Raw genomic sequence first — 26,670 nt, forward strand, 5'->3', positions numbered from 1 at the left:
TCAGAACATCACGTATGAGTTGTCACTCATCACAAACGTAACATCCCCGAGAGAGACCACCTCGCCGCCCTGGGGGGGCTGGCGAGGGAGCTGGCCGGGCTCCCCGGTGGCCTCTTCCTCCGCTGTCTGCCGGTACACAGGGCTCGTCACCACTGTCTTGGGCATCTCGGCCAGCTGGACCACCACGGCCTCTTCCGGGAGAGACTCCCACTCCCCGTCTTCCATCTTATTCACATGAGCCACGTTCTGCGTGTCCTTGATCCACTCCTGCCAGGATGAAACACTGACTCAGGCTCCGTGCGGCAAACCCCTCCCCTCGGGGCCCGTGCATCCCCGGGACCCTGGCAGCCTCCCTCCGGAGGTGATGCCACCCCCAGCAGAACAAAAAAGCTCTCATGTTTAGTATCTTGGCATAGAGCTTGTGGTTTCAGACCCGCCTTTTTTTTTTTTTTTTTTTTTTTTTTTTTTTTTTTTTTTTGCGGTACGCGGGCTTCTCACTGCTGCGGCCTCTCCCGTTGCGGAGCACAGGCTCCGGACGCGCAGGCTCAGCGGCCATGGCTCACGGGCCCAGCCGCTCCGCGGCACGTGGGATCTTCCCGGACCGGGGCACGGATCCGTGTCCCCTCCATCGGCAGGCGGACTCTCAACCACTGCGCCACCAGGGAAGCCCCAGACCTGCCTTTTGTCATCAGCCTCAAAGCGGCTGGCCTGTGGTCACTCCTCACACATGAGGACCGCCTGAGGGGCTTTTCCGGAACCCAAAACAGGAAACACAGATTCCTCCCCGCGCCCCCACCCCGCAGGTATGTTCTCTGAGATGGGAGTGACTTTTCAGAAGGAGGACTGTCACTCAGCAGGTCCAGGGGGCCCAGATGCTGAATCCTAACAGGTGCCCTGGGATTTCCTGATGCTGGCTGGGAGCACATCTGGAATACGGTGCTCCAGGGGACCGTATTCCACCGGGTGACTCCTCTGTTCCCTATAGCATCTCCCTTCCCCGGCCCAGCCTCCCCCACCCCCTTCTTCTAGCCCCAAGTATTGAAAAGCTTCAGGTTTCCCCCTAACCTCTGCTGTAACCCCCTCTCTTCTCCCTTGAAAGGAACTGGGACACCCCTAAATATGCCGCTTTTTCAGCTGCAGGCAATGGAGAATGCACCGCTGCAGAGAGGATTCTTTGCTCTCCGTTTATCCTCCCTAGAAGCAGGGCGTAACTGTCCCTTTTGGCAAGGAAATGTACGTTTGTAAAAGGTCACCCTGACCCTTCCAACTCCAGAGACAACACTTAGCACCTGGGAGAACTTGAGTCCGCATAAAATCTTACTAAAGAACCCTTATTTCTCATGCATTTCCTAGTCACCTTCTCATATCTTGCCTGCCACCCCCAAGTCCCCAACCCCTTTTCTTTTACTTGGTGTCTCCTCCACACTCTATCACCCTTTGTTTTCACTTGTTTTCATGTGCATACAAAATAAACCTTTTCTCTTCTTAATCTTTTTTTTTTTTTTTGGTCCATTTAATTTGCAGGTATCAGGGACAGAACTTAGCAGGATAGAGGCATGTTTTTGTGGGTTTTCTTTCCATTTCTTTCCCTCTCCTACACCTATAAGTAGTTTTAAAATTCACCTTCTTGCTCCTCTGGAAGGTTAAATAGTGCATCCCTTCCAAAATAAAGATATGCCCCAGTGCTAACCCTCAGAACCTGGGAATGGGACTTTATTTGGAAATAGGGTCCTTGCAGATGTGATGAAGTGAAGGGTCTGAGACGAGGTCCTCCTGGAGGAGGGTGGCCCTACATCCAATGACAGGGTCCTTCTAAGAGACAGAAGAGGAGAGACACAGACACAGAGGAGAAGCCCCAAGACAAAGGCAGAGACGGGAGGGAGGCGGCCACAAGCTCAGGGACGCCTGGAGCCCCCAGAAGCTGGAAGGGGCAGAAAGGACCCTCCCCTGGAGCCTCTGGAGGGAGCGCGGCCCTGGGACACCTGGACCTCAGACATCTGGTCTCCAGGATGGGGGAGGATGAATGTGTGATGTTTTGAACCCCGCCGTTTGTGGCAGCCGCAGGGAACTGGCATAACTCTGATCCCATGGTCCCGTAAAGTCTACGCCTGAGTGTCCACTGCTGGCAATCTCCTGGGGACGCGGTGCTGATTCCCTCCGTCTCATTCCTCCCAACTCCTTAAGCATTTGTCGTGTGAATGAAACAACAACCATAAAGTTTGAAAAAGGAAGTGTAGGTTTTGTTGTCAGCTCTGCAGAGAGAACAGATTAAGAACACAACTTCCTGATAAGATCAGAAAGTGATTAGGCTGGAAAATCCCGTAGTGGGGGCCACTGATCTCCGGGGCTGATTTCAAGAGAAGCCACCCTCGGAGGCCCTTGGATCTGCTCTCTCTGACCCAAAGAGAAAAGAACGTGCTGCTGCTTTCAAATGCAAAAGGGCTCCCAGGCATTTAAAGAGGCTGCTGGAATAGAAGCGGGATTTTACGTGGTGCACAGGGGGGTAGCAGGACGGCACAAAGCAAGCCTGTTTCTCAGGCCCAAGGACATGACGCTTACCTGGAAGTTACCTTGGTGAGACTCAAAGAGCCCCGAGAAGGTGAATCTGGGATCCGGCACGCTGGGCATGAGAACCTTCTTAACCCTGAAATGGACATGGAGGGTCTGGTCAGACAGGCTGGCGCCCCTGAGCAGGGCTGTGGACGTCCAGGCGGACAGACCCCACCCACCGCCCCGCCATGAGGGGCCCGGGATGGCTGCAGACTGTGACCCCAGAGGCTGCACACCTTGGCGGAACTGCGACCCCAATTTCAAAACATGTGCCCCGCTCCTACCCTCGCAGGTACCCTGCTCCCAGCATCCACGAGAAGCCCTCACCAAGAATGTGATATTAGGGGCGTGGAGCCCGTCTCTGCCAAAGAGCAATTCTTATTACCCAGGAATCACTACTTCTGTTGACACTGTGGACTGAATTGTGTCCCCACCTCCCCAAATTCATAACTTGAAACCCTAACCCCTCAATCTGACCGTATCTGGAGGTCGTACTTCTTAGGAGGTAATTAAGGTGAAATGAGGTCATAGACATGGGGTATGAATGTGAACTGGATACACCACCCCAAAATATGCCACTTGGGGATATTGTGTATTTGGAGGTGAAGGCACTTGAGAAACAGCAGAGGTAGGAGAAGCCCTCTGCCCTCCCCCACCCACCTAAAAGCAGACCACAAATTTCCCTCTTTACAAAAAAAAAAAAAATTCCATTTGTAAAGGTGCCCCCCCCCTTTACCTGGAAATGGACGAGTCACTGAGAGGCACCAAGATGCTTCCACACAGACAACGTTTATCTGCCTGTAGTTTCCCCCACACATTTCTTAGTCACCCTCCCACTAGTTACCCACATTCAAACTCCCTTTTCATTTGTCTTCCTTTTCCACTTCTCCACAAATTATCACCTTTTGTTAAAATGGTACAGAAGCCCCCGAATTAACTGCCTTGTTAGGTGTTCACTTCCTTTCTACGAATCTCCACATGCTTAAGAACATTACATCAGTAAAGAAACATGCATTTTCTTACGTTACTCTGTCTTTGGTCAGTTTAATTCGCAGGCCCCCAGTTACAGAACCTAAGAGGTTTTCATCTAATAAGATGCTAACCCTGTGTGACTGGTGTCCTTAAAAGAAGAGGAGATTAGTACACAGATGCACAGAGAGGGACAACCGTGTGAGGACACAGAGAGGAGAGGGCCGTCTACACACCCAGGAGAGAGAAGCCTCAGGAGGAACCAGCCCTGCCCGCACCTGGACCTCAGATTCAAGCCTCCAGTACTGGGAGAAATAAACGTCTGTTGTTTGAGCCCCCCCCCCCGTCTGGGGTGCTTTGTTATGGCAACCCCAGGAAAATAATAGTTGATTTCACCACTCGTCGTGAACAGGGACTTCCTTGAAGACAGGACAAGTGTTAGTTTTTTCCAAGAAGTGTACCCCTCAGATTCCCTCAGGGATGATTTCAGTTTTGTATTAAAAACATCAGACATGTCACCTGTCAACACGCTTATCTGATTGCTTCATCTACTCCCTTGCAGAGAACCATATTGCAGGCATCTGTTTGAGCTGGTCAAAGAGAGAAGAGCAGACTGAAGAAAAAATGGGGCGATTTGCAAGAATCAAGAGAAGCTGTATCCAACCATGACGGGACGTCCTTGAACTTGTCTAACTTAGCCTAGCTCAGTCCCAGCCTGAGTTGTCCAGAATGGCGGTCCACGTTTCTCTATGCATCACTCCAGTCGTTGCTATGGAAACCTCATCCTAAGAAACAAAGATGGCACCCACGGCCCTGGGCATCAGTGCCTTCAAACATCATCAAGAAGTAAAAGGCCCGGGCACAAGTACGTTTAAAGAAAGATGGAAATAGCGGTTGTTAAATTATTGCACGGAAGGTTAATGGGGAGAAATATTTAATATCATATTTTTGAAATGCTTTCTATGGTCTCAAAGAATATTGTTTTGCTGTATCTGTAAATGGATTTACAAAGCAGACAAGCTTTCTTCTTGTCCAGTTCTTCTCACCTCACTCACCAAATTGTCTCATTTAATAAATCTCAATAAAAATTAAAAGTGTTTTAAGTACCTGTCATTGTAACATGACAGGAGGACACAGCTCAATGGGGCGTGTGTTTGAAGCAAGGTAACGCTCTCATAGGAATGAGCATTCTTATATCCTACTGTCTCCAAGAGAATATTTGTCAATGAATTCTGCAGATATCTCTGCACCTTTGGCATTATTTCCCTCTCAATTTTCTTGTCATATACCACTGGCAAAGTGTGTATTATAGAGAAAGTGATATTCAGCTAAATAATCATATCAGACAATTCTTTTTTTCCCCCCCAGTTCAGGGACATATTGGAACCAAAGCCCATGTGTCTGAGGATTCTGTCAGGGTCATCCTTACCTCCGTAGTTTCCATAAAGGCAGAAGGAGAAGGGAGGCTATCAGGAAGGTGACCATGCCAGCAAATAAAATAAAATTTGGGAAAAGGCTCTTTTCCTGGCACAAATCTAAAGCAAAACAGAATGAGGGCTGTAAGTTATCAAGATAATTTCAACATAATACTAGATCACACTCCAAACCCAGCCACCCACATTGTTTTTTCCTCTGTAAATGTCAGGGTCAGCAAATCTTGATTTTGGTGTGAAATGTCCTGGAAAGAGAGATGGTGACACTGGACAGGCAAACATCAGGAAGGAGGGAGTGTATATTTAACTCACTGCCAGGGGTATTTGAGGATATCAGGGCTTTCTTTGGTCTATCCATATCTATATCATCTATCTATCTATCTATCATCTATCTACCTATCTGTCTATCATCTATCTATCTATCATCTATCATCTATCTATTTACCTACCTGCCTATCTACTTATCTATCTACGATATATATCTGTCTACTTACCTATCCATCTATCTAGCTATCTATCACCTATCATCCATCTATGTCTATCTATCTATATATGTCATCTATCTATCACCTATTTATATCTGTCATCTATCTATCATCATCTATCATCTATCAATCTATCCATCTATCACCTATTTATCTATAGATCTCTCTATGCATCTGTATCTATATCCATGGAACCACATTCATAAATGACACATTATTCTTGCTATGAAATAAAAATGAAAATTAGTCCAATAATGATGGAATCTAGAAGAGGAATTCTTCCACCGTGACCTCTGGAGCAGGACTTGGGGTCATCCGTGTTTTCAGGTGCCCCATTCCACCCTCCCCCCAACGTAGGGTGCTGGACCATGTTGTGCAGCGATGCTGTGTGACATTACCTGTTAGCTTGCCCCTCTGCTGGCGTATCACCTCTGACCAGTCACTTGGGTATGTGTCAGAGCCGTAGCTGGACTCCAGCGTTTTCACTCTGGCCCGAAAGAAATAACACTTCTCATCATCCAAACTGTCGAGCGTGACATTGCAGGTTTTTGCCTCCTTGGACTAGAGGGAAAAACAGACACGATGACCCATGATTGACCCAGACTTTTCATCTTCTACCAGGGATTCACACAAGATTCCCTCTTGCAGGATTTCCCTCTCTTGTTTCACTTCCTCTCTCTGCCCAGATATTTATCCTCCAAACAGCAGCAAAAACAAATGTGGCAGCACCTCTACACCTCCCTCCAAAAAGGAAAAAAAATTCGTTATGACAAACATGATGACAGACGCTTTTGAAGAATTACTAAGTTCTTTCTTTTAAAAAAAAAAGTAATTTTTTAAAATAGAAGTATAGTTGCTGTACAGTATTATATGTTACGGGTGTACAATATAGTGGTTCACAATTTTTAAGGGTTAGACTTCATTTACAGTTATTATAAAATATTGGCTATATTTCCCAAGTAACTTTTTTTATGAATATAAAAGTAATGTATGCTGTGGCTTCCCTGGTGGCACAGTGGTTAAGAATCCGCCTGCCAATGCAGGGGACATGGGTTCGAGCCCTGGTCTGGGAAGATCCCACATGCCACGGAGCAACTAAGCCCGTGCGCCACAGCTACTGAGCCTGCGCTCTAGAGCCCGCAAGCCACAACTACTGAGCCCACGTGCCACAACTACTGAAACCCGTGCGCCTAGAGCCCATGCTCCGCAACAAGAGAAGCCACCGCAATGAGAAGCCCGTGCACCGCAACAAAGAGTAGCCTCCGCTCGCCGCAACTAGAGAAACCCCGCACGCAGCAACAAAGACCCAACACAGCCCCAAAATAAATTAATTAATTAATTTAAAAAGAAAGAAAAGTAATGCATGCTTACATTTGAGACTTTAGAAAACACACACACACACACACACACACACACACACACACACACACATACACACACACAAAGGCAAAATAAGACACTTAAAACCCGTCTTTATCCTAGCTCCAAAATACAATCACCATTAACAAATTGATATCATTTCTCTCCTTCCGGGGGTACGGTATTCATTGAACACAATATTTAATGTACACATTGCTTCTTATCACTAAATATTCTTCAAAATACCTTTTGATGGCTCTTAAATATTTTATTATAAATGCACCATAATTTGTTTGACTATTCACCTGCTGTATGCCACATAGGTGGTCCCTAAGTCCATGTATTTATTGTAGATAATGCTTCGATAGACGTCTTCGTGTATACAGCCTCATCCACATTTTGAATTATTCCCTGAGGATTGATTTCTGCAAAGGGAATTAATTGATCACAACAAGGACGGAGGTCTTAAAGTTTCCTGGTGTTCAACATCATTAAAAATGATCACATTTTATGATCAGCTATTTAGGAGAACTCCAGTATCCCTCTATTTTTTTTTAATTTTAATTTATTTATATTATTTATTTTTGGCTGTGTTGGGTCTTCGTTGCTACGCACGGGCTTCCTCTAGTTGCGGTGAGTGGGGGCTACTCTTTGTTGTGGTGGGCGGGCTTCTCATTGCGGTGGCTTCTCTTGTTGCGGAGCACGGGCTCTAGGCACGTGGGCTTCAGTAGATGCGGCACGTGGGCTCAGTAGTTGTGGCTCCCGGGCTTAGTTGCTCCATGGCACGTGGGATCTTCCCTGACCTGGGCTCGATCCCATATTCCCTGCATTGGCAGGCGGATTCTTAACCACTGCGCCACCAGGGAAGCCAAGTATCCCTCTATTTTAATGTGTATTTCTTTGATGAGTAGTGATTCTATTCTACTGATTCCAGCCATTTGTCCGTCTTCTCCCTTTTTGGATGAGTGCCCCCTGCTTCTGTCACATACACTGGGCTCCACAATCACATGACCAAGTCCTTAAAATCAATCTCAGTATCTTTGTCTCTGTGTCTCTCCAGCTTCTCCACTGTTCGCATCTTGGGGATACTTACGTACACCTGGCCCGAGAAGACGTCCCTGCCCTCACCTGCCACTCGGCGTCAAAGGTGCTCTTGTGCTGGATTTCATACACGAGATCTTTGTACCACAGGTCAGAGCAAGTCACTGTCACTGCTCCCTGATGCCACTGGAAGCTCAGATCACTCAGGGATCTGGGTTTCACTAAGAAGGAGAAATAGCACAATGACTAACGCCTCTGCCAAGATAAACATTCCACATCTCTGAAATTACAGTGGTAGCTGGGCTTGGATTCACTTTCCTCTGACTGTTCCAATCCTTCCTCTGATACCTTATGAGATGTGGGGTTTCCTTGTCTTTAGTACATTAAAAATAGAATTTTTAGCTAGCTCTCCAAGGACCCTTAGGTGTCTCGTGGAAAGAGCTCTCTGAAATTGCTTGAAAATCTTTTCTGTATCTGTTATGGGATGAATTGTGTCCCACCAGAAAAAGACACTTTGAAGTCCTGGACCCTAGCACCTCAGAATCTTTGGGAAGAGGATCATTACAGGTGTAATTGTTTAAGATAAGATGAGGTCATCCTGGAGTAGCGTGAACCCTAATCCAGTATGACTGGCATCCTTATCAGAAGAGAAGAGACACAGACACAGAGGAGAAGCCACATGAAGACGGATGCAGAGACGGGAGGAGGCGGCCCCAAGCCCAGGGACGCCCAAGGTTACGAGCAGCTCCCAAGAATTGGGAGAGGCTTGGACAGATTCTCCCTCAGAACTTCCAGAAGGAACCAACCCCACCCACATCTCGACTGTAGAATTTCTGGTGTCCAGAACTGGAAGATAATGTTTACTTTAAGCAACCCAATTTCTGATCATTTTTTATGGCAGCCCGAGGAGACTTATACAATGTCTATGAGGGGTTGTTTTCAGGAGGGGGTCCATAGCTCTCATGGGATTCTGAGATGGACCTGTGACATCCCATCCCTCAAAACAGGGGGGGAAAAAAAGAAACTCTGCCTCACAGAAATCCAGACCAAAACATGAATCTTTGGAGAGAGGGTTTCACTACCTTTGTACGATGTATCCTAATCCAACATGGACAGTCAACCCTCAAGGTACTAAAGCACGTACGGTAACTGCTGATCCACAGACTCTTGCTGAGAAGAGGGTGTGTTCCATTCCTGATGGAAAAATATACAACTTCATCTTTCTCTACTTCCAAGAGGCACCCGGCAGTGTAACCTTGTTGAAGGGTGTACTTGGAGCACGGTCTGTAGGCCTCATTGCTGCTTAACCTGTGATTTAAAAGGAGAAAAATTCAGCTATGTAGCATCTTAAAAATAACAACTTAAGGGCCGTTCCTTCGCTCCATGACTCTGTCACTGACTCAGATTGGGTACCACGTCACTCGCTTCAATGACCCCCTCCCCTTACAAAACTACAGCAAGACCTGTCGAAACAGAAAAGTACCCCTCTCTCAAATGTTTACCCCCCTTGAATGGATCTTGTAGGGCTCGAATTGTGGCCCTCCAAATGGCATGCCTACGTATCGATACTAACCCCGGAACCTGGGAACAGGACCTCATTAGGAAATAGGATCTTTGCAGAGGTGATGAAGTGAGGGGTCTGAGATGAGGTCCTCCTGGATGATGGTGGCCCTACACCCCATGACAGGGTCCTTCTAAGAGACAGAAGACGAGAGACACAGACACAGAGGAGAAGCCCCGGGAAGACAGAGGCAGAGACGGGAGGGATGCAGCCACAAGCCCAGGGACGCCTGGAGCCCCCGGAAGCTGGAAGGGGCAGGAAGGAGCCTCCCCTGGAGCCTCAGGAGGGAGCGCGGTCCTGGGACACCTTGACCTCAGACATCTGGTCTCCAGGATGGGGGAGGATGAATTTTCCTTGTTTTAAGCTGCCCAGTTTTGGGTACTTTGTTGCGGCAGCCCTAGGAAAGTAATTGACCTGCAGAGTAACCCAGCCCTTGACTCAAAGAGGCATTTTTATTTTCTATTGGAGTAGAGCTGATTAACAGTGTTGTGATAGCTTCAGGTGCACAGCAAAGTGAATCAGCCACGCATATACATGTATCCAGTCTCCCCTCCCATCCAGGCTGCCACATAACATTGAGCAGACTTCCCTGTATTATACAGTAGGTCCTTGTTGGTTATCATTTTTTTAAAGATAAAATTTATTTATTTACTTTTGGCTGCACTGGGTCTTTGTTGCTGCGCGTGGGCTTTTCTCTAGTTGCGGTGAGCGGGGGCTACTCTTCGTTGCGGTGTGCGGGCTTCTCATTGCAGTGGCTTCTCTTGTTGTGGAGCACGGGCTCTAGGCACGTGGGCTTCAGTAGTTGCGGCTCACGAGCTCAGTAATTGTGGCTCGCGGGCTCTAGAGCGCAGGCTCAGTAGTTGTGGCGCACAGGCTTAGTTGCTCCGGGGCATGTGGGATCTTCCTGGACCAGGGCTCAAACCCGTGTCCCCTGCATTGGCAGGCGGATTCTTAACCACTGCGCCACCAGGGAAGTCCCTGGTTATCCTTTTTAAATGTAGCAGTGTGTACATGTCAATCCCAAACTCCCTAACTATCTCTTCCAGGAGACATTTTTAATAGGGATGTCCCAAGATTGGGTTTATCTTTGAGGCTTCCCTGCAATATTAAGAAGAAGCCTATAGGACTGAGTGTGAGACCAGCTTATACTCCATCCTTAAGATCTCAAACCCAAGCAGTGATGAGACGAAGAATTATCTCCTTTATGATTAAAGAAATGGATGCGGGACTTCCCTTGTGGTTAAGAATCTGCCTACCAATGCAGGGGACACGGGTTCGAGCCCTGGTCCGGGAAGATCCCACATGCCCCGGAGCAACTAAGCCCGTGCGCCACAACTACTGAGCCTGCGCTCTAGAGCCCGCGAACCACAACTACTGAAGCCCACATGCCTAGAGCCCGTGCTCTGCAACAAGAGAAGCCACCGCAATGAGAAGCCCGCGCACCGCAACAAAGAGTAGCCCCTGCTCGCCGCAACTAGAGGAAGCCTGTGCGCAGCAAGGAAGACCCAACGCAGCCAAACATAAATTAATTCATTCATTAAAAAAAAGAAAAAAGATATAATCAAATATCTATTTAAAAAAAAAAGAATCTAGGTGGTTTCGAGCATGAGTCAGTCATCACTCCGTTAGAAGGTCTGGAAGCTGTGGCTACAGCTGTGGTGAGGCCTGAGAGCTAGAGAGCACACACATGCACACTTGCACCTTCTGATCCTTCACACGCTCGCGTCCTGGGCCTCCCAGCTGTTGACATCTTAGAAGAGGAAATATTTTAGCCATGGGCATGGTTTTCCCTTCCTCAGGGCACTTACTTTTGGAGGAATGTCAAATTAGTCCCGGGGTATTCACTCGCGTTCCATGTAACCTTCACAGTTTCGAAATTGAAGTTGATGATTTGAAGCTGCAATGTTTCTCCTGGGTAAAAAGACACACATAGAGTAGACTTCGAGGCGATGCTGGAAAGAGCTTGAAATTTGTAAAATGATGTCAGCACTCATGTTATAAGAATGATATAGTGCTTTTTAAAAAAATTTGATGATATATTTTATTTAACCCTATATATCCAGAATATTATCATTTCAACATGATATCTATATCTATCTATCCATCTATCTATCTACCTCTATTATCTATCTCTATTATCTATCTATGTATCTATCCATCATCATCTAGCTATTATTTATCTACTATCTATTTATGTATCTAACATCTATATCGTCTATCTACCTATCATCTATCTTGTCATCATCTATCTGTTACCTATGTCATCTATCTGTAATTATCAACAAGATATTTTATATTCTTACTATGTGTCCAGAGTCTGTTACGTGTTTCATACTTATAATACAAGAATGATAGAGTGCTTTAAAGGGACAGAGAAAACCAAGATTCTCACAAACAAACCGGTCATGACTTATGTCAGTAAGACTGCAGGATCTATGAAGGTCGGTGAGAAAACTCAATCACTTTGAGAGACAACAGTCAGTGCAAGATTACAGCGGACTTTCTTCTCTCGTTGGCAAGAGGTAATGATTACCGGTTAGTGTGAAGAGTAAACGGTGAGTGCTGACTGTGTGTCCAGAGGCACCATGTTTTGTGGGCACACAGAGAGGAACTGGACACTGTCCCCCATCCACCAAAGTCACTGTCTTACTCAGAACACCACACATGACGAGTCGAGGAAAAGCTCAAGGTCAAGTGAGTCCTTCAATGTTTGCTTTACACGCTACTTAGGCTCCACACCTGTCAGAATGGCCATCATCAAAAAGACCACAAATAATAAATGTTGGTGAGGGTGTGGAGAAAAGGAAGCCCTGGTACACTGTTGGTAGGGATGCAAATTGGTGCAGCCACTGTGGAAAACACTACGGCAGTTTCTCTAAAAGATAAAAATAGAGCTGCCATAGAAACCAGTGATTCCACTCCTGGGCATTTATCGCAAAAAAACAAAAACTCTAATTTGAAAAGACACATGCACGCCAATGTTCATAGCAGCACTACTTGCAATAGCCAAAACATGGAAGCAACTTAAACGTCCATCAACAGAGGAATGGACAAAGAAGATGTGGTGCATATGTACAGTGGAATACCACTCAGCCATAAAAAAGAAGGAAATAATGCCATTGGCAGCAACATGGATGGACCTAGAGCTGATCATACTGAGTGAAGTAAGCCAGAGAAAGACAAATATCACATGATATCACTTAAATGTGGGATCTAAAATATGACACAAACTAGTGAATGTAACAAAACAGAAGCAGACTCACAGATACAAAAACAAACTAGCGGTTACAAGTGGGGAGAGGGAAGGGGGCGAGTGGCAAGATAGGGGTAGAGGATTAAGAGGTACAAACTATTACATAGAAAATAAATAAGCTACAAGGATATATTGTATAACACAGGGGATATAGCCAATATTTCATAATAACTCTACATGGAGTATAATTTTTAAAAAATTATGAATCCCTATGTTGTATACCTGAAACATATATAATATTATAAATCAACTCTATCTCAATTTTAAAACTCATAATATATATTTTTTATAAATTTATTTATTTATTTGTTTTATTTATTTATTGGCTGCGTTGGGTCATCGTAGCTGCACGCGGGCTTCTCTAGTTGCGGCGAGTGGCGGCTACACTGGATTCCAGTGCACGGGCTTCTCACTGTGGTGACTTCTCTTGCTGCGGAGCACGGGCTCTAGGGACACAGGCTTCAGTAGTTGTGGCACACGGGCTTAGTTGCTCCACGGCATGTGGGATCCTCCTGGACCAGGGCTCAAATCCGTGTGCCCTGCACTGGCAGGTGGGTTCTTAACCACTGCGCCACCAGGGCAGTCCCAAAACTCATTATGTATATATATATATATATATATACATATATATATATATATATATATATATACACACATATATATGTATATATATATATATATATACACATATATATATATGTGTATATATATATATGTATATATATGTTTTTTGTTTTGTTTTGTTTTTTTGCCGTACGCGGACCTCTCACTGTTCTGGCCTCTCCCGTTGCGGAGCACAGGCTCTGGACGCGCAGGCTCAGTGGCCATGGCTCACGGGCCCAGCCGCTCCGTGGCCTGTGGGATCTTGCTGGACCGGGGCACGAACCCGTGTCCCCTGCATCGGCAGGCGGACTCTCAACCACTGCGCCACCAGGGAAGCCCTCATAATATATTAAAAATAAATAAATAAAATGTGTACGTTTTTTCTTCATCCCTCTGAAATATATGTAGAGACTTTTCGAAGTTAGTGAGCTTTTTCCAGATTCGGGACCTAGGCACAACCTTCTCAAGGGAGCCAACTCCTTGAAGAGCAAACATGAACGGTGTGGAGCCCCATTTCCGTGAGGGGCTAAGAGTCTGGCTCCAGGTCGTAAAAGCACCTTCAGTCATAAAGACAGGAGTTCATTTTTCCCTTGGAGAAAGCCAGTGATCTGACCCAGGTGGTCCCTCCACCTGGAAGGTGAGTTTAGGAAGAATTATGGTTACAAATGGTGCCGGGACGTCCTCCCGTTTGAGAATGCGGGTGCAGTGGCTGGTGTCCACCTTGCTCTAGAAGAGGGTTTGTGTCCTGTCAACCTCTTTCTCAAAAGGCATGTGCATCAGAGCGCAGGCTTGTTCAATGCTTGTTCAGTCAGGAAACCGTGTCTCTCTTATCTCTACCTTGGTCTAGAAGAATTCTGGGTTGGCGAGAAATGCCAGTTTTGATTCTATTTCTCCAGTACCATCAGAAACACCTCCATCTCTCCAGAAATTACCGCCAACCTGGGCCATCGGTGGTTAACCATCCTGGTGGCACCATTGCCCCTGAGAGATACCATCTCATTCCTGTGACTTCACTGTTCCCACCTGAATGTCGGCTCCCGAACGGAGAGAGCTCAGGGCCAGCAGGACCCGTTGTTGCTTAGAAAGTGTGTGCTGATTTTATGGGATATTATGAACTTATTCGGAAATTTTAAGAGATGAAGGTGTAAATGGCAAAGTGTACCAGGACAGCCCTGGTGACAAAGGTTGTCTGCACCAAGGCAAGGGTGGGGGTGGGGGGGTGTCTCTGGGTGTCGATTTCCTCGTGCTTCTTTTGACGCCGGTTCACAAGCGTTCACGAGGGTTAGGCGTGTTCGGGGCAAAGGCGTATTATCACTAGCCCCAACAGAAACACAGTAGCCTTATGTGGAAATATGATCTGAATCCCCAATGGAGTCGTGAAGTCTGAATCTGTTGGTTCAAAATGGATCGACGGCATGGAAATGGCCCGGGAGGGACCTCCCTGCGCAGCTCCGGGACCTCGGGTGGGATGGGGCGAGGCTTTTCTAAGACTGTGCCCAGTGGGACCGCAGGTGTTCACACACCTGTGATGACCTCGGGCAAAAGAAAAGCAGGCAAACCACAAAGGCCTTTCGTCAAGCAAGTTCTGCATTTTCCAGGAAGTTCCTACAAAGGTTCTGAGTGAGCCCGGCTTCACAGAGGGATGAGAACCGCCTCGGGTGGGACCCTCTGTGCATCCACGACCTTAACCCCTACTTCTGCCCACGGATGTGCTTCAAGTGGGTCAGAATCTAGAACTGGTCTAAAGGGCTCTTTCTTCACTCAAACTCCACGTGCGCAGTGGTGGCAGGTAGAGGGGGGCTGTCAGAAGGAAGCTATGGGTCTCAAGGAATCTGTGACCACAGGGAGCTCCGATCGCAGCCAAATCTCTCCTCCCTCTGCCTTCTGTCGCTGGCAGATGGAGTCCTCGGTTCGGCCACGTGGAAACAGAGCACCGGGCATCACACAGAGCTAGGGAATCATGTGGGTGCCAGCCCTGGGGACACCCCACACCCAGGCTCTCTCACCCTCCTCACTGTGTCCACTTGATACCCAGTTTGCAACCCCGGGGCTGCAGCAAAGAAGGCCCCTAGGGACCCTTCCAAACCAGGTAGGCGAGAGGCCAGCTCGGACGTGGACGGTCAAGCACGGGGTGATGTCTGGGGACAGTTCAGAAGCTACATGTCACGAACGTGCCACCACCTGCTCCCATCCGGGCCTCCCTTGAGCTGGAAAGCAAATCGAAGCTGTCTAGTGCAAGAGGGGACCAGATACCTCCCGTCCGCCCCCTCCTGTTGCTGCCTTTTGACAAAGCTTGTAAGGTGATCATGCAGCCTGGAAACAATTCTCTGGAAAAGCCCCAGGAACCAGGCTCTGCGGACAGAGGGCAAAGGTGACGCTGATCATCGTTCTCAGAAGGCGCGGCCAGCCGTGGGATGGGATTCAAGGGTGACCCGCGGACAACGGGTGACTGGGGAGGCTCTTGTCTTTCTTGGGGGCACTGTGGCGGCATGATCTCACCACGGGAAGGGAAATGTTAATTCAGACAAAAGCCTTTCACCTCTTTGGAGGCAGACAGAACAGCAAAGCAGCCCAGATTCTCAGTTCTGCAGACAAGAGCTCTTCTATTGATTCTTTTCCCTTCAGACCTAATCCTGAGCTCAGTCAAGAGTGGGTCCTGGGGCTTCCCTGGTGGCGCAGTGGTTGAGATTCCACCTGCCGATGCAGGGGACACGGGTTCGAGCCCTGGTCTGGGAGGATCCCACATGCCGCGGAGCAACTGGGCCCGTGAGCCACAACTACTGAGGCTGCGCTCCGCAACAAGAGAGGCCGCGATAGTGAGAGGCTCACCCACTGCGATGAAGAGTGGCCCCCGCTTGCCACAACTAGAGAAAGCCCTCGCACAGAAACGAAGACCCAACATAGCCATAAATAAATGAATTAATTAATTTTAAAAAATAATTAAAAAAAAAAAGAGTGGGTCCTTTGCAACAGGCAAATGGAGCTTTGCCCGAGACTCAGGAACCTGTGTAAGCCCTTGTCACTTTGACAAAGAAAACACTGCAGTTGCAAAAGACACCATAAAAAGAAGAGAGCTGAGATGTTCAAAGAAAGGGCATTTCAGGCAGACAAATGGCTACGTTCGCCAGCGTTGACTTACTCAGCTCCGTTTCTTCTGAAGCCATCAGATGTCCCAGCAGGAAGAGAGCTGAGGCTGCCCAGGGCAGAAGGATACGCCTCATGCTTGAAGGAGGAGAAAGCAGTGAGCAGAAGGTCAGCGCCTCAGCTCATCGTACACAGGTCACCCCGTCTTTAAAATGTGGAAAAGAAACTCGGGAAATGACTACAGGAAACAGCCATGCTTTATTTTAAAAGATGACTCTTCTCAAAAAAAAAAAGTGCAGGATCATTCTTTCAGCCCCGCCGAGCACTTTTGCAGCCCCGCCGGATACATCTCACTTGAAACAGTATCAGATATGATCTGCACCCAGGATTCTCACCCTCTGCTGGGTTGTGAGAATCCTGCGTTTGGAGGTCGAGGTCCAAGCGCGGTCCTGCAGCCCTCGTCTTGCTGAGGCTTCCTGGCTGCTCACCCAGAAGCAGGGACGCTTGGTCCCCCTCCCAATGGCCTCAAGCAAGCAGGGGACAGCATGGTATCCATAAAGGACAAAGTTTGGGGACGTGCAGAATCCCAAGGAGAATCGTTTCCCAGATGTTACCAGGGAGATTTGTAGGTGGGCTTTTTCCCACAGAAGCAAGCCTGGATTGATCCCCAGTGGCCAGTTTATGGCCCCCATGTCTGCCTCCAAATGTGCCCCTGGGAGTGGGTGACTCTAACGCAACATAACACCCACCGTGATAACTGTGCTTGTAAAATCATGTCAAAACTACAAAGCCGCTTCACAGATATGCACTGACAGAATCTGTGGGCAGCGGGAGATGGGCAGAGTAAACACCAATTGCTCCATTGTAGAGTTAAGAACTCAGTTTCCCAGAAGCAGACAGCGGCCGAATGACTTCCAGTGGCGTATTGCAGGGCAGGCTGAGACTCGGGTCTTCCTGGCGCCAGATCAGGGGTGCTTCCACCGTGGGCATCCTTCTGGAGGTCAGAGGTCCAACACTGCTGTCCCTGGGCTGAAATCCAGGTGTGGGCAGGGCTGGCTCCTTCCGGAGGCTCCGGGGAGAATCCGTCTTCTTGCCTTTCCAGCTTCTAGAGGCGCCCACCTTCCTCAGCTCATGTCCCCACGTGACACCAACCTCTGCTTCTCTGACTCTGAACCTTCTGCTTCCTTCTTGCAAGTAAGGGCCCTTGTGCCCACCTGGATAACTCAGGACACTCTTTCCATTTCCAGATTCTTTTTTTTGGCCGTGCCGTGGCGGCTCGCAGGATCTTAGTTCCCTGACCAGGGATTGAACCCAGGCCCCCTGCAGTGAAAGCACAGAGTCTTAACCACTGGACCACCGCGGAAGTCCCCATCTCCAGATTCTGAATCACATCAGCAAAAGGTCTTTTTTTTTTTTTTTTTTTTTGCGGTACGCGGGCCTCTCACTGTTGTGGCCTCTCCCGTCGCGGAGCACAGGCTCCGGACGCGCAGGCTCAGCGGCCATGGCTCACGGGCCCAGCCACTCCGCGGCATGTGGGATCCTTCCGGACCGGGGCACGAACCTGTGTCCCCTGCATCGGCAGGCGGACTCTCAACCACCGTGCCACCAGGGAAGCCCTGCAAAAGGTCTTTTGTCCTGTCAGGTGACATATTTGCAGTTGCCAGGAATTAGGACGTGGACATCTTCGGGGACATTAGTCTGTCTACTACCCAGGGATTACGACGTGGACACCTTAGTGTGATAGATGATAGATTGACAGACACAGACATGCATATATACTCATGTACCTTGATGACAGATTGATGATAGATAAGTAGATAGATGATAGTGAGATAGATGGTGGGTAGATGATAGATAGATAGATAGATGATAGATGATAGATAATTGATAGAAAGCCTCTCATGCTAGCTCAGGGCTTCTCAGCCTCAGCACTCCTGACATCGGGGCTGGGCGACGCTCTGATGTGAGGCATCCTGGGCCCTGTGGGGGCGGAGCAGCTTCCCTGGTCTCCACCCACCAGGTGCCAGGAGCTCCCCTCCCCCCATCCCCCCGCCCCCAGCCAGGACAGCCAAAGGGCTCCAGGCATCCCCCAGCTTCCCTTTGGTGGGGGGGCCCCTTATCCCTTCATCTCCCCCCACTGCTCCCTCCTTCCCGCCATCCAGGGCAGCTAGAGCTTCTAGCTCTTTTCCAGAGCAGACCTTGCCCTGAAGGAACTGTTCATTTCAGAAATTTTACCTACAAAAGGAAATACTCAGGCAGACCACACGGGGAGAAAAGGCCTGGGAGGCCACTCTGAGGTCGGAGAAGAAAGCCAAGCCTCACCGTGGTGCTTCTGCAGTAGGGATGGGGATCCTGTGAGATTAGGATTTTATGGGAACAGAGATGAGTGGTCCCCGAAGATGGGTTCTCACAGCTCCCCGGGTCAATGACGTGAAAGAGTGTTTGCCCTTCGGGAGGACCCAAGAGGCACAAAGAGAGGCTCGGAAGCCGCGGTGCTCTCTCGCACTCCCTGGAAAACTGTGACAGGCTGTCCCCCCCATGTTTTACGGCTCTGAGACGCTGGACCGCTCCGAGAAGGGTGACCCGGTGGGAAAAGCATGATGGCCGGGGTTGTGCTACCTCGGTGAACTGCGCGGGAAGGTTTTGTGTTCTCTGGTCCTGCCCTTCGCGGGCGCATAAACCTGGGCGGGGCGGGGCGGGGGGGGGGGGGGAGAAAATGGGCAGGCGAGCCGTCCCCTCCCTTCTGGATTCCAGAATGGAAACAAACTGCACGTGAATCTCGGAGGCCACGGCCATGTCTCGTGGAGATGACACATCAAACCGCACGCCGTCTCCTTCCCACTGTCCGCCCTCTGCGCTCAAAGCCACAAACGGGTACTGTGCCGTGCGCTCTTCTCCGTATCAGAGGTGCAGGGTGAGTCAGCAGCGAGAAAAGCAAAGAGGAGGGAGGTTATAAGACGTGGGTGTGAATGGAGCTGGAAACGTCAGTGTTCCTGTGCTTTCTTCTGTTCTGCCCACTCCCCCTGCGTGTGGGAACGATTTGGGTGACCTGTGGCTGTAGCCCCAAACACCCCAAAGCTCAGAGGCACCCATGGACAGCAGCTTGTCGTGTCTCCCGATTCACAGACTGGTTGGGACTCAGATGCTCAGAAGCTTCAGTGTCGGCTGGATCCATCGTCAGCGGGAGGACTGATTGAGTGGGAATGTTCTAGAAGCTTTGCTCACACACCTGGCCTCTGGACTGAGTAGTAGCTGACAGCCTGACTGGTCCCTTCCCTGACCGGAAGACTTGACTGCATGGAACATTCCACAAGGTCCGGTCACTTCCGCTGTCTTTGATTGGCCAAAGCAAGCCACGGGCCAGCCCAGACTCAAGCGACAACGAACCCCCTTGGGAGGAGCTGGAAAGAATTCACACCCATCCAGATTTCTCCGCAATAGCGATCTCTGTCTGATCAGGTTCCACGTGATTTCCATAAAAGACAGCTCTTTCTTACATGAAGTCAAGATATGATGGGTTCGCAGCAATGATAATGAACCACAGTGTTGGTTCCACCAGCCTTAAATGTCCAGCTTCTGCCACACCGAATCGTGTCAGAATGTGCAGCGTGACACGACCTCTCACCTCTACTCTGGCACTGGTCTGTTCCTGAATCTGCCCGGCGCTGCTGGATGTAATGTCAAAAAGGCACGGGTTGGGGGGGGGGGGGCAGCTGAAAGCCGTGAGCTGCGTGCTTTGCTCTCAGCGAAAGCAATCTTTAATCTCAGTGAAAGCGTGTCGGGGTTTACTGTGTATTGAGAACTATTGCATGACGGAAGGGTTTCCCCGCTCAGCAGACAGCAGAGGCCTGGGAGCGATGAACGTAGCACAGCGGCATTTTTACAGCACAGAACCATGTGGGAAGCTCTTTGCTATTTCATTTGTTTGAGGAGAGATTTGAAGATGGGCAGCTGTACTGATCCAGAACCTTGGAAACGGAGGGATTGGCTTCGGAGGGGGCGTGAGTGGAACTCAGGGGGCCTACGCATCTGGATCTGGGAGAAGGATGCCTTGTCCGCATGTGGTTACGTTAACAGCTCTGTCTGAGGATGGGCCAGCAGACACCATCGGTGTAGAGCATGGACCAGTGCACAATGCTTACTTATACCACAAGCCAAAGAAAACTCACTTCTTAATTGCATGGTGTGTTCTTGGCCAGAGAGTTACAACGTTGAGTACAAGGGCCTGCCTCTGCTGAGTAACGTTCCCTTCATAAACAAGTGAGTCTTGGAAGAGCTGACGTTTTTGTAGCCCATCCCAGCCTCCTGTCTTGCCCTGCTCCATCCCACCTATCCCCAAACCCAGCCTGGCTTTGCACAGAAATACCAGGAAGGGGTGGAGGAAGTGACCAATGACATGGGCAAAAATGGGGGAACCAGAGCAGTTCTCCTGGACTTCTCCTAGAACGAGGAAATACAATTCGGCTAAGGAAAAGGTCTTTATGTGTGATGTGATAAAGTCTCATAAATGAAATTACGAGTTCAACACTAGCTAAGTGGAGGCCTAATTAAATGTAACGTGTTGGCATAGTCATGCAATGATGATGGGCTTAGTAGGACTCTGTTGGTCTGTGTCTACACATCCCGGGTGCATATGGTGTCCACCCTGTGTCTGACACGCAGAAAGTGTATAATCCTGAAAGCTGACAGAGGGACAAATGGAGGAACATATGGGTGGATGAATGGATGGCTGGCTGGCTGGCTGGAAGGGTGAATGATGAATGGACAGATGGGTGGGTAGAATCATGGAAGAATCATCCAGTCTGGGTTCTCAAGGTCCCTGAAAGATGTTATTGTGGATTGAATTTCCCCCTAAATACATATTGAAGCTCTAACCCCCAGAACCTATTCCTATGACCTTATTTGGAAATAGGGTCTTTGCAGATGGTCAAGTTAAGATGAAATTTTGAGTAGGCCCTAATCCAATATGACTTGTGTCCTGCTAAACGGGACCTTGGGCATGCCAACAAACATACAAAGGGAGGAGCATGTAAAGACACAGGGAGAAGATGGCCATCTACAAGCCAAGAAACCCCCGAGGCTCCTAGAATTAACAGAGAGGACGTTGAAAAGATTTACCCTCATGGCCCTCAAAAGGAACCCACCCTGCTGACACTTTGATTTGGCACTTCCGGCGTCCAGAACTGTCAGACAGTAAGCCCCCCCCCCCCCGCCAATCCCCCCCAACCTGCTTGCCATCTGTGGTGTTTGTTACAGTTGTACCAGGAAACTCATACAGATGTCACCCTAAGTCTGGTAGGGGCAGCAAGCTTGTTATGGACAGAACATCCCATCTCGTGTCCGAACGGCTGCAATGCACAGGAAGTCCACCTGTTCCCCCGACCCAGCCTGTCCTCTGACCACACAGAAAACCCATCTCTGTGTGCGCCCCGTTCAGATAACTGAGGATGGCCAACGCTACCTTGGTTTCCAGGTTAAACGAGCCTCATTCTCTCATGAGCTCCTAGACGCCTCGGTAGCCTGAGGTCCTGGCAATGAGCCCTCAGGTTCAAGATGGTGGGTGACCCTCCACAGAGGTCATTCACATGGCTGAACAGAAATACGGGAAAGGGAATAAATCCATCACAGGGAGGGGGACAGGAGGGGCAGGCGCTGGCGGAGCACAGGGTTCTATAGGATTCTGGGCTAAGAAAGAGGATTGACTCTTACAGGGATGGAAACATCCAAGTGGGGGAAGGTGAAACTGTAGGGGAAGGGAGAAAAAAAAAAATCTTTTTTCTCTATCCTCTTAGGTTCTTTCCCTAGGCCCCTGCAAATTAAACTGACAGAAGATCGGCGAAGAGGGAAGAAGAAAGCAGAAGTTACACGTGCAGCGTGCATACACGGGGGAGAAACGCAATGATCAGTAACTCAAAGGGATGGTTAGAATTTGGGGTTTATGTACCTAACTTAGCAGGTTATGGGGAGGTGGAGAAAGGACACTTAGGGGAAAACAAACGTCTTTTGAAAAGATAAGTGGGTTTTCAGGTGAACGAACAGGAGATCAGAAAATGTGGGATAATGTTTGTGTGCACAGATATGAGTGCTCTTTCCACCTCCTTCCTGGCCATAAACTCCCCTGGAGAAGGGGCTGGGGGTGGATTTTATTACCTTTTCCCTTCTGGGAGCAGATCCTCCCTGAAGGGAAATTTGTGGAGCCCTATTTCTCAGAAACTGCTACTTTTGTTCAGACAGGGAAGCTCCAAGAAGAGGTGTTTTTTTTCCCCTGCATCTGTCGAATTTCAACTGTCTTCAGGTTAAAATCATCCGGGAAGATCCCAGCAACTAAGCCCCCATGCGCCACAACTACTGAGCCTGTGCTCTAGAGCCCGTGCACCACAACTACTGAAGCCCGCGCGCCACAACTACTGAAGCCCACACACCTAGAGTCCATGCTCTGCAACAAGAGAAGCCACCGCAGTGAGAAGCCCGCGCACCGCAAGGAAGAGTAGCCCCCACTCGCCGCAGCTAGAGAAAGCCCACGCGCAGCAACGAAGACCCAACGCAGCCAAACATAAATAAATAAATTTAAAAAGAGAAAGTAGATGGTGGGTCCAGGAGCTGGGGGAGGGTGATGGGGATTGAGTGTTTCATGGGGACAGATTCTCAGTTTGGGAAGATGAACAAGTTCTGGAGACGGACGGTGGGGATGGTCACACAAGGTGAATGTACTTGGTGCCCCTGAACTGTGCATGTAAAAATGGTTAAGATGGGAAATTTGATGTTGTGTGTTTTTATCACAATTAAAAATAAATTTTTACAAGTATACGTTCTGCCTCTGAAATATAAAAAGAGTTTTCTTTTAGAGGAAGGACCCAACGTTGGAAGGAAGGGCCAACAGTAGGAAAAGCCGGCAACCCTGAAGTCTCTGACGTTTGTAACACAGCGGAAAAGTGACTTTATAGGTCACGCCTGAGGCACAATTGCCCCTTATTTGGCACTGAGCTTTGTGTGACATTAAGCCACATCCAGCCACGGTATCGTTCCACTCCCACTTTTCGTGGCTCCTGCTTCCCTTTTGTGGCAAATGTCTTTCGGGATTGGCCACAGGGAGCTGGGCGGGGATGCCTTTGTGGGCGTGTGTGGGATGTGTGGACTACTCTCCAGTCACAGCCGTGTCTAACTCTGTGGTCAAGAGCCAGCCCAGTGGTGTGTCGTCTATGAATATCCCTACCACCCAGGGTCCTGACTCACTGGCCCATGATGGGAGGGGCCAGGGGTCAATGGTGGCCACGCATGTCTGTGTCAGGGCACACGCATCTCTGTGTCAGGGCACACGCATCTCTGTGTCAGGGCACACGTGCCAGGAGCATGTGTGAAAATGCAGAGCAGCGAGCCCAAAGCCTGTCCGTGGAAAGATGCAATAGAGCCGTACCCAGCAGCCTGTCCCTCAGCGTTTCAGACCTCATTCCCGGACGCCGGGATATTTGGGAATCGGTCAGCGTTTCGAAATGAGCCCCTGCTTGTGCTCCCTTGCTCTGTTCCAAATTCACGTCTGCTTTCCTGTCGCATGTTCACTGCTTGGACCCGCCCCTGGCAAGCGAGCAGTTTGATGCTCTGAAATGCCTGAAAATGAACATTCCTTTTCCCAGGAAATCACATCTTGCCTCCGCTGTTGTTTTGATCCTTATGTGGGTCCTTCCTTCTCCCTGACGTGGCAGCCAACACCCATGATACTCCTCTGTCAGCATTAGGCAGGTTCCTAGTGGCCACAGAGACGTCTTGGCCCTTTGCCTTCTCGCCTTCTTTATCAGCATTATAAGTGGGCACGAAAAAAAATAAAACCGTAAGCCCTTCCTCCAAAAGATCAGGAGACACACTTCGGAGTGCCTTTCAACGTTCGTGTATAGAAGTGATTGAAATTACAGCCGAAGATGCAATAACTGTAAACTGAGTGTCGGCCTCCTGACACCGAAATTCTTTACCCTGAAAATGGCTATCTTACCCCAAGAAACAGCCCTCCAGGGGATCGCCCCCCGAGGCTGACTTAGTGAAATCCGCTTTTGTAACCTTTGGAAGCACACGGAGAACTTAATCGACGGGCTCAGAAAGGGCTTTCTGGAATCTCGGGGCGGCGCTACAAACTTTTGCTCTCCTGGTTTGGAAAAGTTGGGAGGCTGTGTTCCTACTACCCGCCCCCCCCCCAACACACACACACAGCCCTCCCCAGCTTGGTCCTGGGACAGTTTGCAGGGCCCGGCAGCTGCAAGCTCCTTCGAGCTCCTTGGAGCCCACGACCCAGGTGCATCTAAGCAGGTATGAACCATGAAACGCCGCGGTTATTAACCAGAGTTAAGCGCCTAGAAAGGCTGCAGAAATTACCTTGGGATCAAGTGCTCCCTTGATCCCTTAACGGGGGGGGGGGCGTGCAATGATGCCCCGAGACTGGGGGAGAAAACGTGACCTTTGCACGTTGCACAATCTGAGGCAGATTGTGCCTCAGATAGGACGGCAGGTGGAAAATGGGGGCAATCCCACTGAACTTGCTGCTGATGTATTTCTGCCCCCTCACCCAAAACGCCTGCAGCCCTGGTACCCGCATCCCTGTGGCTTCGGGTACTTGGGCTGCCAGCTCTCTCGTCCATTTCATTTACATGGAAGCACCCCGGGTGGAAAACGCAATTAAGGGTGTGTACACGGCTTAGCTGTGTTCATCCAAAGAACCTAATATGTGTGTCTGGCAAAGGGAGACGTGGATTTTTCTGGCTTTGCCTCCTCCGGTTACTATTTTTCTTTTTTAGTGAGCAGACAAAGCAGTCCCTGACATTCTCTGTCAATGCTTTGTCCACATCTCAGAAGCGTTTCACTGTCCCCCAGGAAGGACCTTGAAATCCCACAGAGCAGCCCTCTCGGGGAACACAGTAAGCGGTTAATACTCCACCACCGGGGATCATGAAGCAGCAGAGTGCGTCTCTGCAGCCACGTCTAGGACACAGGAATCTACCCTCCGCTTTGGTTTCACAGAAAGAGAAACTCTGCAAAGAAGCTGGGCAGGAAATACAGAATTCAGGAGATGCCAAAGCTAATTTGGGATAAGCAGAGATTCTCGAACAGTGAGGTGCGTCTGAATCACGCGGAGAGGAGGTCTGGGGAAGATGCAGGTTCCGAGCAGTGGACCTGGCTGGGACCTGAGGCTCTGCGTTTTTAACCTGCCCCGTGGGATGCTGACACTTCTGGTCCCGGGACCCCTCGATCCCTGCTCTGCTGGTCCCCTGGAAAAGGGAGGTCTTAAAAGGTTTAGGGGATGGAGGGAAAGAAGGATTGAGGGCAAAGTGAGTGGTGGTCTCTCAATTCCGCTTAGACCTCAGCACCTTGTGGAGAATAGTTTTATTTTCCACCCACAGTGGGTGTCAGCAGCATCCCTACCCCAGGCTCTAGACCGAGATTTTTCAAGCAGAGACTAACGCTGAGTTGCTGACACACAGCCCTCTCCCCGTAGAAAAGCTCCATCTCTCCCATCCTGGAAGTTGTCAGCAAGCCTCAGGGACTGTGGATAAGGGATGGAAATTTGGGGTGAATGGGGGAACCCCTGGGGTGACTGATAGAAATGTGGGGTGAGCCTGAGGGTCTCTGGGGTTAGGGATGGATATCTGAGGTGATGGGGGGGTGGTCTCTGGAGTGAGCCCGGGCATCGTCAGAAATCGGGTAACCCTAAAGCTGCCTGTGCCCAGCAGACGCAGGATCGAAAGTGCAAGAAGGCTGAAAATTTATCTTTGTTCCTTCTCCCGCGACAAGATTCAAAAACAAGAAACACAAGAGGAAGCCAACAACAAACACCTTATCACAGCCCAGTGATAAAAAGAGGCCGCGGGTGTGTGAGCTGGGGGCGGGGCGCAGCCGGAGGGCACAGAGCGAAGGGCCACGCAGACCCCCCGACACAGCCGCGCACCTGCCGAGGCCGTCACCGCGCCTCTCAGACCTTCGCACTCTTGAGGGGTGCGGGGCGCTCTCTCCATTGTGAACCCCTCCCCCGTCACCCCGCAATCTCTCGTGCATCTGACCTCTGCCCACGGGTTACCTGCTTTTCCAGGAACAGCAGCTCCACACAGCCCAGGGGGCTGGGAGGGAGTTTCCGAAACTGCAGCAACAATGGAGATAAGCCCGGGAGATAAGCATGCTATTCTCCTATTTAAATTAAAAAAACAAAAAACCCAAAACTGTTACCGAGCCTGTTCTGCAGCCCCCCTGCAGGTGAGGTAGTGCCTGGTGTGGAAGAAAAAATGCAAATGAAAGGAGGCCTCCTTGGTTGGGCCCGGTGGCCTCTCCCGGGCTCCAGATTTGGGCGAGAGCTTC

At 49.4% G+C, this 26,670-nt stretch overlaps 1 protein-coding gene across 1 annotated transcript; it reads right to left on the reverse strand.

Annotated features, from left to right (window-relative positions):
- Positions 1 to 26,333, reverse strand: CRLF2 (cytokine receptor like factor 2; the record flags this gene model as incomplete). The annotated part of the gene is made up of 9 exons (XM_082681198.1): positions 1 to 267; positions 2,560 to 2,644; positions 4,949 to 5,054; positions 5,836 to 5,998; positions 7,925 to 8,058; positions 8,982 to 9,145; positions 11,207 to 11,309; positions 16,394 to 16,519; positions 26,267 to 26,333. The coding sequence occupies 9 exons, from the start codon at positions 26,331 to 26,333 to the stop codon at positions 1 to 3; spliced, it is 1,215 nt and encodes a 404-aa protein (XP_082537324.1).
- Between the last annotated feature and the right edge of the window lie 337 nt (positions 26,334 to 26,670).

This window comes from Grampus griseus (genome assembly GCF_964374135.1).
Source record: "Grampus griseus genome assembly, chromosome: X".
Classification (NCBI taxonomy): domain Eukaryota; kingdom Metazoa; phylum Chordata; class Mammalia; order Artiodactyla; family Delphinidae; genus Grampus; species Grampus griseus.